Source organism: Symphalangus syndactylus, chromosome 5, assembly GCF_028878055.3.
Source record: "Symphalangus syndactylus isolate Jambi chromosome 5, NHGRI_mSymSyn1-v2.1_pri, whole genome shotgun sequence".
Taxonomy (NCBI): Eukaryota; Metazoa; Chordata; class Mammalia; order Primates; family Hylobatidae; genus Symphalangus; species Symphalangus syndactylus.
Genome location: NC_072427.2, coordinates 145,259,143 through 145,275,149, shown reverse-complemented (window position 1 = coordinate 145,275,149; position 16,007 = coordinate 145,259,143). Strand labels below are relative to the sequence as shown.

General features: G+C 34.7%; 1 protein-coding gene across 1 annotated transcript; it reads right to left on the bottom strand.

Annotated features, from left to right (window-relative positions):
- Nucleotides 1–5,107: 5,107 nt before the first annotated feature.
- On the bottom strand, nt 5,108–13,263 carry LOC129483367 (NKG2-A/NKG2-B type II integral membrane protein). The gene is made up of 7 exons (XM_055280661.2): nt 12,960–13,263; nt 9,578–9,793; nt 9,092–9,187; nt 8,530–8,583; nt 7,858–8,009; nt 6,159–6,259; nt 5,108–5,257 (listed from the first exon to the last, which is right to left on the bottom strand). Exons 1-7 carry the CDS (start codon nt 13,024–13,026, stop codon nt 5,146–5,148), a joined length of 798 nt encoding a protein of 265 aa, XP_055136636.1. The 5' UTR covers nt 13,027–13,263; the 3' UTR covers nt 5,108–5,145.
- Between the last annotated feature and the right edge of the window lie 2,744 nt (nt 13,264–16,007).

The following is a 16,007-nucleotide window of genomic DNA, read 5'->3' as shown; positions in this document are numbered from 1 at the left end:
TTGGGGAGAAGATACAGGCTAACTGGTAAATAAAATAGAGAGTAATCTTACCTTGTTTGTACTAGTATAATAAAATATCACAAACTAAGCAATCTATTAACCATACAGATATATTACTCACAGTTCAGAGAGCAGGGAGGTCCAAGATCAAAGTGCCAGCAGGTGTGTTGTAAATTGTATTAAATTAACAAGTTTGTATGTGGAAAGTAAACAATGAAAATATTTATTATGAAAACATAAGGGAACAACAGAGTTTAAACACTTGGTAATGTTCAATCAGAATGTAATAAAAATGAAGTTATAATTAATACCTGTGCTTATATATTTCCATACAAATAAAATACATAAGGATTATATTTAAGAAATTGATAATTATATTAAGTATACAGTAATTTGAATTTGAAAGCAAAGAATGTATATATTCAGTAATAACTGCTTGTTGTCTTTATGAGACATTCCTTTCATGTAAGCATAAAGAAAAATGAATATAAAAGTGGAGCTACCATATGATCCAGCAATCACACTCCCAGGTATATACCCAAAAGAAAGAAAATCAGTTTACCTAAGGGATAGCTGTACTCCCATATTTGTTGCAGCACTGTTCACAATAGCCAAGATCTGGAAGCTACCTAAGTGTCCATCAACGGATGAATGGACAAAGAAAATGTGGTATATATCAACAATGGAGTAATATTCAGCCATAAAAAAGGAATGAGACCCTGTCATTTGCTACAACATGAATGGAACCAGGAGTCATTATGTTAAATAAAATAAGCCAGGCCGGGCGAGGTGGCTCACGCCTGTAATCCCAGCACTTTGGGAGGCCGAGGCGGGCGGATCACAAGGTCATGAGATCGAGACCATCCTGGCTAATGCGGTGAAACCCCATCTCTACTAAAAATACAAAAAATTAGCCGGGCGTAGTGGCGGGCGCCTGTAGTCCCAGCTCCTCGGGAGGCTGAGGCAGGAGAATGGCGTGAACCTGGGAGGCGGAGCTTGCAGTGAGCAGATATCGCGCCACTGCACTCCAGCCTGGGTGACAGAGCAAGACTCCGTCTCAAAAAAAAAAAATAATAATAATAAATAAAATAAAATAAGCCAGTCGTAGGAAGACAATCATCACATGCTCTCACTTAGCTGTGGGATTTAAAAATCACAACAATTGAACTCATGGAGAGAGAGAGTAGAAGGATGGTTACCAGAGATTGAGAAGGACAGTGGAAGGGTAGTAGTAAGGAGGAGAAAATGGTTAATTAATGGGTACGAGAAATAGATAGAAAGGATGAGGAAGACCTAGTGTTTCATAGCACAACAGGGTCACTACAGTCAATAATAATTTAATTGTATATTTTAAAATAACTAAAGAGTATAATCGGATTGTTTGTAACACAAAGGATAAATCCTTAGGGAGATGGATGCAGCATTTTTACATGATGTCATTATTATGCACTGCCTGTCTTTCTCAAAACAGCTCATGGACACCATAAACATATACACCTACTATGTACACACTGAAATTAAAATTAAAATATTTAAACAAGGAGAGTTGAAGATAAAATATTTAACAACATATACCATAACTCACAAACTGGTAGAACACTATTACAGTCGTAATAGTGCTGTCTTAATCTAAGGCAAGCCCTTTACTGGAATTGAGGAAGCATGCTTCATAATGTTAGATTAATTTTCCAAACCACTAGTAATATACATTTTTATCATTGCATGTACCTAATGCTACAAGTTCAACATATAATTGAATAAAGTGAATAAGGAACAATCATAAATGGGATTTTAAACACTTTTCTCTCCCTGCTTAACACACAAACAAACCATAGAAACACCAAACAAGCCGATAGAAAGATTTGAACTGGACAAGTAGTTATCACTCATATGCACACACTGACGCATATGTAGAATACTCACATATTTAATTTCAAAAGACGCTTTTCCCAAATACTATAATCTCATAATTCTAAGCATGCATATTAGTAAAAAATATAGGACTATGATTTCAATGTAGTACCACTAGCCAAGCTTGGCCAGTGGACAGTTACAAAATAGCTATTCTAATTCAATATTAATTAATACAAAATAAATAACATGTGAAACCAGTTTCTCAGCACACTAGCCACATCTTTGGACACAAAGATGAAGAATATTTCCAGCTTCACAGAAAATGTTCTAACTAGTTTGCCTACGACAGAAGTCAATAAAAAAAATCTGCAAACCTTACATAGTTTTAAATTCAGTAATACATGTCTAAATAACATATAGGTGAAAGAAATTATCAAAATGAATGGTCACAATTTTTATATGAATTATAAGAAAAGTAGAACAAAAGTCTTTCTTGTCAAAACTGATTGCCCTCAATGTACATAGATTACAAAAGATGACCTAAAAATTACCTGTGAATGCACTAAAATAAATTAAAAATAGGAAAGCTAAAATGAAATACAAGTGATATATAAGAAAAAATGAATAAACAGTAAAAAATCACGATAAAGAATAATGTTACAATAGAGAGAACAGCAAGGCCAAAGGTATTTTCATTGAAAATACTTTTAAAATTTGATGAGACTACTAAAAATATACACCTACTAACGTATCCCCAAAACTAACTAATTTAACATTTTAAAAAATTGATAAGGGCCAGGCACAGTGATGCCTCCCAAAGCGCTGGGATTATAAACTCGAGCCACCACAACTGGCCTATTTCTAGATTCAACATGGAAATACCATGATGGTATTTAGAGTTATTTAGAGGCAATAGAACTATATTTTATTACATTTTAATGTCTATATGAAATAGAAAATTCATAAATACTCATTACCAAATGCAGTACCTCAAATAGAAATCTGAGTCTATCCCACATGTGTTAAAGAAATTCAGTTTAGACATAAACTTTCACACATAAATAGTCTACAAACTCAGATGACGTAACTAGTGAATTATAACATTTAAAAATAAAGCAGTACTCTCAACAAACGCTTCCAGGTTATAGAAAAACAGAAATTCTTCCCAAGATAGCCTTGATACCAAAACCTTTCAAGTATATAGCTATGAATAAAAACATGGTCAAATATCCTTGTGAACATGGATGAAGAAACAAATCTTACCCTGAATCCCTACATAAAATACATATGCACTATTTTTTTTTTTTTTTTTTTTTTGTGACAGAGTCTCCCTCTATTGCAAGGCTGGAGTGTAGTGGTGCAATCTCAGCTCACTGCAACCTCTGCCCACTTGGTTCAAGTGATTCTCCTGCCTCAGACTCTCGAGTAGCTGGGACTATAGATGCGCACCACCATGCCCAGCTAATTTTAATTTTTGTATTTTTAGTACAGATGGGGTTTCAGGACGTTGGCCAGGATGGTCTTGATCTCTTGACCTCGTGATCTGCCCGCCTTGGCCTCCCAAAGTGCTGGGATTACAGATGTGAGCCAATGCACCCCTGGCCAGCAGTGATATTTTATGAGAGAAATATACAATGATCATCATGGATTTATTTCAGAAACAAAGGCTGGTTTAACATTTGAAAAAATAAAAGTAGTTTATAAAAACGTTATATAAAGAAAACATATATCATTCCAACTGATACAAATTAATAAAAATGTTACAAGAATTGATAAAATCTATTAGAAAATAGGAATATTATAAAACTGCCACGATATGAGAAAGATAGGATAAAAAAAAACCAAGCTTTGTAAATATGAATAATATGTTGAAGTATTTTTTGCCAAAACCAGAAAATGATACATATGATACACACAGAACTTTGATTGTACCTTCTATTCAACTATGGGTATAAAACCCTAGCCAGTGGAAAAAAATGAAAATAAAACTAAGTTATAGCACATGGATTAAAAAAACTAAAAGTGTGATGATTTGCAGATAAAATGCTCTTTATATAGAACACCCAGAAAAAGAAAATCAATAGTTGACATAATAGATTTAAATATATAAAATCAGTGGAATAAGTAGGTATAAAATCAAAATGCAGACATCAATTGTATTTCTATTTATAACAACAAAAATTACTAAAGGGAATTTTAGAATCAGGATGCCATTTACAAAAGCATGAATGTAAAATACCTACATTTCTGTATGACTTCAATCCCCCAAAATACAAAATACAATAGAGAGAAATTAAAGATAACACAGTACATTGAAGGAAACACTTTATGTTGATTAGAAAAGTCAATATTATAAAGAAGCTAATGTTTAAAAATTACTTTAGAGAATAAATGCAGTCACAAACAATCCCAGGAGAGGCTTTTTTTTTCTGGATAGATTTATTGAAGTGTCATGTACAAAGCCTAAATTCCATCCACTTAAAATGATTAAAAATCAATGATTTTTAGTATATTCACAGAGTTACAACCATCACCACTACTGAAATTTAGAAAGTTTTCATCATGACACAAAGAAACGTTCTATCAATTAGTGGTCATCCCCTATTTGAACCTCCCTTAGGCATTGGCAACCACTATTCTACTTTCTGTCTCTGTGGGTTTGACTGTTCTTGATACTTCATATAAACTGACTCACATAACATGCAACTTTTAGAAAGGCTGAATACCACAAATATCATGTTGAGCAAAATGAGCCCGATGCAAATGCTAGCATATCTGTACTTTAGTAATTGTGTGTATCCTATTTCTTTTTTTTTAAATTATACTTTAAGTTTTAGGGTACATGTGCACAACGTGCAGGTTTGTTACATATGTATACATGTGCCATGTTGGTGTGCTGCACCCATTAACTCGTCATTTAACATTAGGTGTATCTCCTAATGCTATCCTTCCCCTCTCCCCCTATGCAGCCATAAAAAATGATGAGTTCATGTCCTTTGTAGGGACATGGATGAAGCTGGAAACCATCATTCTCAGCAAACTATCACAAGGACAAAAAACCAAACACCACACGTTCTCATTCATAGGTGGGAATTGAACAGTGAGAACACATGGACACAGGAAGGGGAACATCACACACCGGGTGCGTATCCTATTTCAATAATTGATTTAGAATTTTCTTATTAGAGCAAATAACATAATTCATTTTAAGATTTATGCAATCATAATATTATTTCTATTTTAAGAAATATAAAATTTATCTGATGCACTGCAAACGCAAACACTTTACTTCTAAAGCTTATGCTTACAATGATATATTTTTGAAGATCCACACTGGTCTGATTTAAGTCCATGTAGAGATAGCATCGCACAGTTATGTTCAGCATGATCTGAGTCTTTCATCCTGTAATGGAGAAAAATCCATATTCTGTTACATTTTAAGCAAATGATTCATGAGACAAAAGCATTTTTCATGTACTGTATGAAAAGAATTTTATGGAAAAGGGTAATTAAATTTTTCATAATATTAGTAAGAGTCATTATTCCGAACACTCTATACAGTAGTCTCCCTTCATCCACGGGGGATATGTTTCAAGACCAAAGTGGATGCCTGAAACAGCAGATAGTACAGAACCCATAGAGAGATTATGTTTTCTCTACACATTCATAATTAGATAAAGTGTAATTTCTAAATTAGGCACAATAAGAGATTGACAACAATAACTACTAATAAAAAAATTACAGCAATATGCCAACAGCACTACTATTGTGCTTTGAGGATATTCTTAAGTAAAAAAGTAAGTGTGGCTTTTTAATGAAAACAAGCACTGCAATTCCCTGATAGTCCAGCTCAAGCTTGTCTAACTTGCTGCCCATGGGCTGCATGTGACCCAGGCTTTGAATGCGGCCCAACACAAATACGTAAACTTTCTTAAAACATTCTGAGATTATTATTATTTTTTTTTTTTTTTTTTGCTCATCAGCTATCATTAGTGTTAGTGTATTTTATGTGTGGCCCAAGACTATTCTTCTTCCAATGTGGCCCACAGAAGCCAAAGATTGGACACCCCTGGGTCATTTGATAACCAAGAAGGTTACCAGCTGACCAATGAGCGATTGACATATACGGACTACTATGGTCTATTGTAAAATATTTATGTCAATATTTCACTAACTTTCCACATCTTTCTTCATGTCTATGATTCCACATAGATTTATTCATATTATTCTTCTGAATTTATCATATATATATATATATATATATATATATATTGCTATGTAGTGCCATATACAAAACAACTTACTCATGTTTGAGAGCCAAACCATTTATTGTCACCCATGGATGATGACTGCTGTTACGAAACACACCAATCCATGAGAAAGGTGAAATGCTGGCCAGAAATTTCTAAAAGAAAAGATAGAATTTTCACTTAAATAATAATTATGAAAACATTATAAATATATTAAAATTGAAAACCACTATTTGCAGTACCAAAAACTTTAATAAATGTTTATAATTTTGATATAAATGAACTCTTCAGCGTTTGTACTTAGTAGTTTTATTCTTCTTCTCATGTTAATAAAGAAATTTTAATTCTTGCATTATAATAGTTACCCCAATTGACTGAATAAACACAGTAAGGATTTAAATAAGTTTCCTGATACTGTGCATTCATTCCTCCAGATACTGTGACTAAATCAATCTATTTTTGTACTATATTTCTCAGAGTTGGAGATTTAGAAGAGAAATGAGAGGTTGTCATTTGGAAATAAATGACATGGAAGCTACAGATTGGGTTTTCTGGGCACCACACCATTCTTTAACTAGATAAGCCCTCACTTTTATCTGATTCGGTTTTGGTGGAATAACAGTGGTCCTGACCAGGTGACGTAGACTTGTCTCTCTCTGCTACTCCCTACTAAAAACAACTATAAACTCTGGGATTAATGAAAGACAAAAGCAATGGAGAACTCTGAAAGCTGGAAAGAGAAAGATGAAATTGTCTGGGACCCTAGCATCAGAGATCAACCAAGTGTTCCAGTGAGCATGTTACATTCCCCACACGACACAAGAAGGTGACCTAAGCTTGCTGTTTCCCTGCACCCGACCTGGCAATAGGAGGAGGCCCAGGAAAGCTCACTCCTGTTCTGTATTGAAGGGGAGTCCCCTCCGCAACACCAGGCAAGGCTGGTACCACTGGCAAGGATGATCTACCAGGAGACCTGCTACCAATACAGCCAGAGGAAGTGCTTCCTTCTCATACCAAGAGACATCAGGGTGGATGTGGGTGAGGAGGATCGGCAAAGGAACCCAATGACTACCAGTGCACCACCCAGGGTCCTCTTTGCCCTGAGGGCATGAGACTCACTTCCCCATCCAGAGACACAGGATTGAATGGATTCTTAGTGTTCTTTGCACATAGTAGAGCAGTGAACAGTAACAAATGTCAGATAACTGCAATAATATGGAGGAATTGCACAAATATCAGATAGGAGTGAAAAATACAGACATGAAATTCACACTGTATGATTCCCTTTATATAAATTCAAAAGCAGGCAAACGTTATTTATAACATTAAAAGTCAAGATAGTGTTTTGGAGAGGAGTCAGGATAAGTGATGAGGGCACACACGGGGTGGAACTGCTAGAGCTGGAAACTTTTATTTCATGATGTGACTTGTATCACATGAGTTCATTCACTTTGTGATCAGTCTGCACGAGCAGATCACATCATGCCTGATAAAATTAGATAGCAAAATTTATTGTGGATTCAAAGCATTTATAGAAGCATGGTTTTCCATGAAAAGCAAAAACTGAAAACAATCAAAAGTACATTAGTAGTATATGAATTTTAAAACATTATTAAGTCAATCAATTAAATATTACATAAACTTGAAAACATATAAGCTAAATATATATACCCACACATATGGATGATTTCTGCAAATATATTATCGACCGAAATAAGCTTTTCATAAAGTGTTTAAAACATTTACATCTTACCATTTCTTCTTCATTTTCTATAGAAAGCAGACCAGAGTTCTTCGAAGCACAGGCCAGCAAACTCTCTTCCCAAGTTCTTTTTTCCTTTCCAATGTAATAACAACTGTTGGAATATGTAATCCACTCCCCAGGACAATGGCCACAATGATGTGCTAAATAAAGATACGAATTACTATCTAGACCAATATGAATTTTTAAAAATGAAAATTATTTTACATATTTGCAAAGGTATAAACCTATATGTATGCAACATATCTATGCAGCTTCACAGGCTGGTAAATATGTAGTTTTAAAGTACCCAGTCGCTTATATACAGGTGCGCAATAAAGGGTCAGCCTCTCATCTCCTAATTGTGTTCCCATATAAAGCAAACCAGCAAACAAAAATCCACTCTATACATGTCTTGAAAATCAATGAACAAACTAATCTGATTTTTAAGGAACAATAAATAACTTGTATCTTATCATATTATAGCAGTAAGAATTTGAACACAACAGATAGAAAGCATAGTGATTTTACTTATAGTTGATGACAAGGGAATGCCTTAATCTTTATTTATGAACATTTGTTGCCAAATTTTATAATTTTTCACCCAAAATTTTATTTTTGTACAGCCTAAGACCAAGAAAAAATAAACTGTACAATATTAAAACTTTAAAAATTATTATATACCTTTCTGAGTTCTTGTATTCAGGGAAGAATTGTTGTGCTTCTGTATTAATGTAGCTAGAAAAATTAAAGTAATCTTTGTAAAAAATTAGCATCTAAATCAATCATAATAATTTTAAGTTTTTTGAATTTTTTTGTATTAGAGTTAGAATACTATGGAATAAAATTGATTTTAAGAAAAATTTGATAAAGTAATGGTGGTTTTTTGGTAAAGTATTTCATAGATCTAAAGAACCAAATTTTACCATCTCATATAGTTCTTATAATTCTTGCTTTAACTACTTTCAAAAATTAACTTCTATTTCTCAGTAAGGTTTTTCAGACTCCTAGAATATATTTTTGAGTTATGAAATCCAAATATATACATACAATTGCATCAGAAGCGAATACTTTCAACAATTACTCTTTCATTTATTCTTTGACAACTTCAGAATAATCATTCCACATTTAGTCCAAATATATACATTACAATGAGAACTCTATTCCCTGAAAATATGAAATGTTTAGAGGCACATTCAATCATTAACGTGAAAATTCCCCTTGTAATCTTCTAAAATAGACTTACAGGGAATAACAGCTATCGTTACCACAGAGGCCATTAAGACAAGACAGATAATTCCCAGGATCCCAACAAGGAGCTTCTCTGGAGCTGACGGTAAATCTGCAGGGAGAGAAATGGGAACAGTGTGAAAGGAGAGGTGGATACAGTCGTTTAGAGGATTCACAGACAAGAGAACCTGAATGCACAGGAATCATACAGAGAAACTTGGACCCCAAACCCTCATCTCCCATTGTAATCATTTTCTCAGAATAATATACCACTGCATTTTCAGTAAAAATCATGCTCCATGAATTATTTGACAAAGACTACAAATTTCAACAATGAGTTAAATCAGTCTTCAAATTTTATATTGAAATAGCATATCTCAACTTGGAATTCTGATCTTTGCAAATAGAAAATATGTGAGCACTCCCTTGTCTTTCCCCACATTCCTGTACCCCAAGCTGCACATCCTAGACTGTTATATTGAGGATCTTTTAAATGCTTTACCTTTGCAGTGATAGGTTTTGTCATTCCCTTGAAAATCCTGAGAAGCTTTTTGAAGGTTTAATTCCGCATAGGTTATTTCCTGTTCAGTTGCTAAAATGGAGCTTTTATTGCCTTTAGGTTTTCGTTGCTGCCTCTTTGGGTTTGGGGGCAGATTCAGGTCTGAGTAGATTACTCCTTGGTTATCCATCTCTGCAGTGTGTGATGTCAGGGACCGTACTCTATAATAACAGTAGCTAAGAAGTTAATAAATGGTTTATATACAAGATTCCCTAGTGCAGTTAAAAGGGTGAGGTGGAGAACGAGTATTGGAGCTCATTTTGCGTTAAAGAATCTAAAGTTCTTTCTCTAATTTTCTTCAAGCCTAAACAAGTTTCTTATGAATATTTGTTTTAAAAAAAGATCTTTGGGCCGGGCGCGGTGGCTCACGCCTGTAATCCCAGCACTTTGGGAGGCCGAGGCATGCCGATCACGAGGTCAGGAGATCGAGACCATCCTGGCTAACACGGTGAAACTCCATCTCTACTAAAAATACAAAAATTAGCTGGGCGCGATGTCAGGCGCCTGTAGTCCCAGCTACTCGGGAGGCTGAGGCAGGAGAATCTCTTGAACATGGGTGGCAGAGGTTGCAGTGAGCAGAGATCGCGCCACTGCACTCCAGCCTGGAAGACAGCGTGAGACTCCGACTCAAAAAAAAAAAAAAAAAAAAGATAAATTTTCTGCATTTGACAAAATATTATTGCTGGGGCAACGAGAAGCAATAAATTACTAAGGAATAAAGAAGTTCAGGAATAAAAATATGTTTCTTAAAGTCTGATGCTTCACCTGTGTTAAAAATTAAAATGTTGTATTAGAAAAGCTTCTGCACTCATTTTTATGTTAATTTTGAAATCCAGTAATGGTTAAGACTATGCGGTCTGCACATGAGTAACAGTAAAGTTGACATATATATATATATAAATTTCTTGCACTGCATTACTTTTATTTAGTAATTTATACACATTAATGAAAATCAATAGGGGTAATTAAATGGTCTTTTCTTAATGGCTGAAATGTTCTAAGAAATTATTAAAAATTATTTATTAAAAATTATAAAAATTTAAATATTTGTATATGACAGAAAATGCTATGTGACACAGCTGACTTATGCATAACCTAAATAGTATTAGGAACACTACATAAATTGTTAATACTTATAGAAATATTGGTAATTTAATTAGTAATTGGTAATTTATTTCCTGGCTAAATTATGAACCAAAAAATGATAAGTAAAAGTATAGGTAATTCATGTTAAAGCACATTTTATTTAAACTTATAGAATGATTTTATGGTTGTAAAAGTGAGTAAAGGCCACTTTAGTTGTATAAGTACTTGTAAAATTTCAGATAATGTAATTAAATCATTTAGTCAATGGGCTCTGGAGTCAGTGAGATCTAGAATTAATTCTAGCTTTGACACTTATAATGTGTGACCTTTAAAAAGTTATTCTATTTTTCATAACCCAGTTTGTTAGTCTAAAACGGGAATAAGAACATGTAAAATGTTGCATGTAAAACATTTACCACTCAACCTGGCACTTAAAGTTCTCAATAAGCATTTGATATTTTAATTATTATTTTAGTCACAATTGTTATGTTACTGTTTCTGATTCATGTCAGTTAAAGCATGGAAAGTAAATCTTCAGATAAATCTCCTATATCCGTGGGCTACATCTTTTTTTTTGCAATATTTTGATCAATTTTTAAAAAGTATTTTGGTTGTTTTTTATTACCTTTAGCATTTTATGTAATCTACCTCATTCTGATTTTTATTAAAAATAAAAACTGCTTTTATTTAATCTACACGTCTGAGGAATTGTATTTGGCTTTCATCAATTGATTAATTTATTTTAATAATCTTTAATGGCTAAGCTAAATATAAATTATTATTATTCAAAGATACATGATGTACTGATTACAAAATACAAAATTAATTGTTCATTATTGTGATGTTAATAGGTTTCACTTAAATTATGTTGATCAACAAACCCACTAGGTTTCCACAAACAATAATTTGAAAACTTTAAGAAATCCTTCAACATATTTCATATTTTACGTTTTTACCCTGAGTTATTCAAATGAAGACAGCAATATTCTACTTTGATTTTATTGTATATTAATTATACCTCCTTTGTATCATATTGAGCACTTGTAGTCACCCACTAAATGGGGTAGGCTAGTAGAGAGTTGGAGAGTAGCAACACATACCTTCTGTCCCCAGAAAGTCACACATCCTTTAGTGGAGAGGCCAGGTTAGTCTGATAAAAAGGCCTGCTATAGCTGGGTAATAAAAGGTGAAATTTAAAGGCATAAATCCAGGACAAGAACAAACAATGCCTGCCATCTTCACAGACTGCCCTGTGAAGGCTCAGAGTGAGTCGAGTGGAAAAAGTAGATTTCTCATCAACGTGTTACTAAGGTTTGAACAGGAAATTCTACACATGGGCTATTGTGAAATCAGTTTTATCTCATCACACACCTCCAAAATATAGGATACTTGGTCTATTAAAAGTACAAGGTTGACTTTGAAAGTGTGTCATTTAGTTGGTCCATTTTTCAAGTGGCTATGAGAATTTTTTTTTTTTCTGTCTTGATCACAAACATTGCCAACCCTCACCTTGTTAAGAGTGCCTTTTAGACTAGGTTGCTAAATCTTAACATTGCATACTTCTTTTCTTTATATTATTTTATTATGCCACTTCCATTATAATAGAAAACATTCTAAAACTCATAGTAATATTATCAACTGATATCTACTGATTTTTTCCTTAATTATTCTGAAAAATTACTGCAGTAATTACTCAACTGATTGTAGCTGACACAAAAAGTATCACTGCCAAAGTTATATTATTAACTTCTCTTAGTGCTTAAATTTTTGCATTTAATTTTTTAAAATAGATTATTTAATCTTCAGATTTCCCTTGATAAAAATAAATGTATCTTGGAAAGGTAAAATATTAATCAATTTTGAAATATATTAGCATACCAGAAATTGAAATATTAAATAGCTATGCATTACATTCTTCATTTATTCATTCTCCACCATAACAAATTATCTCAACTTTGATAGAAATATTTAGTTGTAAATGACAAAAACTGAAGTCAAACTATGTATGGGGAAAAAGTAATTTTAAAATCTTACTAGGAGGAAAGTCAGTAAATTGGCAGAATAAGTGGTCCCCCACACATATGCCCCCAGAGCAACAATAATTTTTCAGCCATCCACAGACAAAAGTTCCTCTGAGGGAGTTTTGGAATTCAAGTAGGAGTTTGTAAAATGCTAGTGGAACCCACGACCTAGGATGGTTGTTTTAGGCAATAGATTTGCATCCAAGTGGCAGACTTACCAACAGTGATTCCATCTCCAGACCTGAAAAGGGACCCATCCTCCTGTGGACTTGCCTTCAGCCCCATTAGGCCTTGGTCATGCTGCCAAAACCATTTGCCCAGGGGTCCAGGAGGAGACTCACACACTAGTGTCTCAGGAGGTAGGCATATCAACTGTAGTCTCAGTGTAGACCCTGAAACAGCCCTCTAACTTGGCTTTAACTAGTGTCAGCCACAACTTGAGATCAGTCCTTCACCCACAGAGACTTCCTGGGAGACATATACATCTGTACCTCTGGGGCATGCTTGCTGGCCTCTGTCCTATAGAAGACACTAAAATGAATCTCCACTCAAACTCCTCTCAACTGTGACCTGGGTTAATCACAGGAAATTGCTGTGAGACTCACTCATCTTTGTCAGCAGTATAGGCTTGCTGACTTCAGTTCCACGGTAAAACAGCCTTGAATCTTGACCTTCACCCTTCTCAGCTGTGGACTGTGAGCAGTCTTGCCACTTCAGGATACAGAGGGATGGCTTGCGCATCCATGTCCCAACTAGGAGACCATTGACCTAGGTTTCACAGCAGATCCTTAAATTGGACAGAAAAGGGGCTTCAACCCTTCTCAGCTATGCTGGAAAGCAGTTTGCCCACACAGGGACCTGAAGAGAGACATCATTAGTGACCCTGCAGACACAGACCTTAGTTTTATTTCAGATCTTGAAACAATCCTGGATCAAGCTCCAGCCCAACTCAACTACAGTCTGAGGCAAATCTGCCTGCCCACAGACCTGCCAGAAAACACACTCAACCATGACCCCAGAGACAGACATGAAGACACTGGTTTCAGCTATAGACCCCGAGGAAACCTTGTGACTTAGCACTAACTCCTCTGTGCCACAGGTTGAGGAACCCACTCAGAGACCCATGAGCAGCCTTCCCAGCAAACTAGATAAACTCTTCCCCAACTACACACCTAATAATAGACCCACCATTTACAGACCTTGAAGTGGACCCTCATCCCCTCCCCAGCCCTATACGGTATGATTCTAGAGCCAGTTTGGTCCTCTGAGGCACTAAATAGGATACAAGCCTGCTAGAAGCCCTAGTAAAAGGATCATGAACCAAAGATCCCACTCTGGACCCGAAGCAACCATGTGATCTGGCTGTAACCCCATTCAACCATGATACTGAAGGCAATCTCATCAGCCCAGGACACCAACAGAAGCTTTTAACCTACCGAAACCAGTCTGTAAAGATTGAAAGAGAGTCTGCTCTTTCAAATGCACAGACACCAGTACAAGGATAAACAAATAACAAAGCATCAGACAAATATGACACCACCAAAAGAAACTAATAAAGCTTTAGCAACTGATCCAAATAAATGGAGATCTATAAGTTTCCTTTAGGATAATTCAAAACAATCATCTTAAAAAATCTCAGTGAGATGCAAAAGAAAAGAGTACTAAAAAATCTAAAACAAAAAATACATGAACAAAATAAAAATTTAATAAAGAAATATAAACCATTAAAAAGAACCAAACAAAAATTCTGGAGCTGAAGAACACAATGAAAGAAATAAATAAGTCAACAGAGAGTTTCAATACTCGACTCAATCATGCAGAAGAATTAGTGAACTCAAAAAAGAGTCTTTTAAAATTAACAAATTAGAGTAAAAAAAGAATAAAAAGTGGCAAAGAAAGCATGAGACCTTTGAGACCCACCAAGAATATGGTATAGAAAGTACAGAAACTTCAGAAGGAGAAGAGAGAGATAAAAGGTCAAAAATATTTTTTCTTTAAAGACATACTGTCTGAAAACCTTCCTCACTTGGGAAGGATATGGAAATCCAGATTTATGAAGCTCAATGAATCATGAGCAAGATCAGCCCAGAAAAGACTATTATGAGGCACAATATAATCAAATTGTCAAAGGTCTAAGATATGAGAATCTCATGGGGGGTTTTGTTTATTTTTTAGTTTAATGTGATCCTGTTTGTCCATTTTTGCTTTGGTCTACTGTGCTTGTGGGGTATTACTCAAAAAATCTTTGGCCAGTCAATTGTCCTTGAGAATTTTTCCAATTTTTTTTCTTTCAACTTTTATTTTTAGATACAGGGAGTACATGTGCTGGTTCGTTACATGGGCATATTATACCAGAATAGTGAGTATAATCCAAAGTAGGTAGTTTTCTGAACCATTCTTCCCTAATCTCCTCTCCCCTCTAGTAGTCTGCAGTGTCTTTTGTTCCCATATTTATGTCTAAGGGTACTCAGTGTTTAGCTCCCACTTATAAGTGAGAACCTTCAGTAGCTGGTTTTCTGTTCCTGCATTAATATGCTTAGGATTATGGCCTCCAGCTCTGTCCATGCTGCTGTAGAGGACATGGTTTTATTCTTCTTCATGGCTGAGTACTAGTCCATGGTGTATATATGCCACATTTTCTTTATCCAATCCACCACTGATAAGCACGTAAGTTGATTCCATATCTTTGCTGTTGTGAATAGTGCTGTGATAAAAATGTGAGTGCATGCATCTTTTTGATATAATGATCTATTTTCATTTGGTTATATTCCCAGTAGTGCAATTGAGGGTCAAATGGTAGCTCTGTTTGAAATATTATGAGAAATCTCCAAACTGCTTTCCACAGCGGTTAGGCTAGTTTACATTCCCACCAATAGTGTATTAGCATTTTCTTTTTTCTGCAGCCTCACCAGCATCTGTTGTTTTTGGACTTTTAAATAGTGGTCATTCTGACTAGTGTGAGATGGTATCTTATGGTGGTTTTGATTTGTATTTCTCTGTTGATTAGTGATGATAAGTGATTTTCAATATGCTTGTTGGATACTTGTACGTCTTCTTTTAAGGAGTGTCTGTTCATATCCTGCGCCCATTTTTAAATGAGGTTATTGTTTTCCTTGTTGTTCTGTTTAAATTCCTTATAGATTCTAGGTATTAGACCTTTGTCAGATGCATAGTTTGCAAATAATTTTTCCCATTCTGTAGGTTGTCTGTATATTTCATTAATAGTTTATTTTGTTGTGCAGAAGCTTTTTAGTTTAGGTCTCATT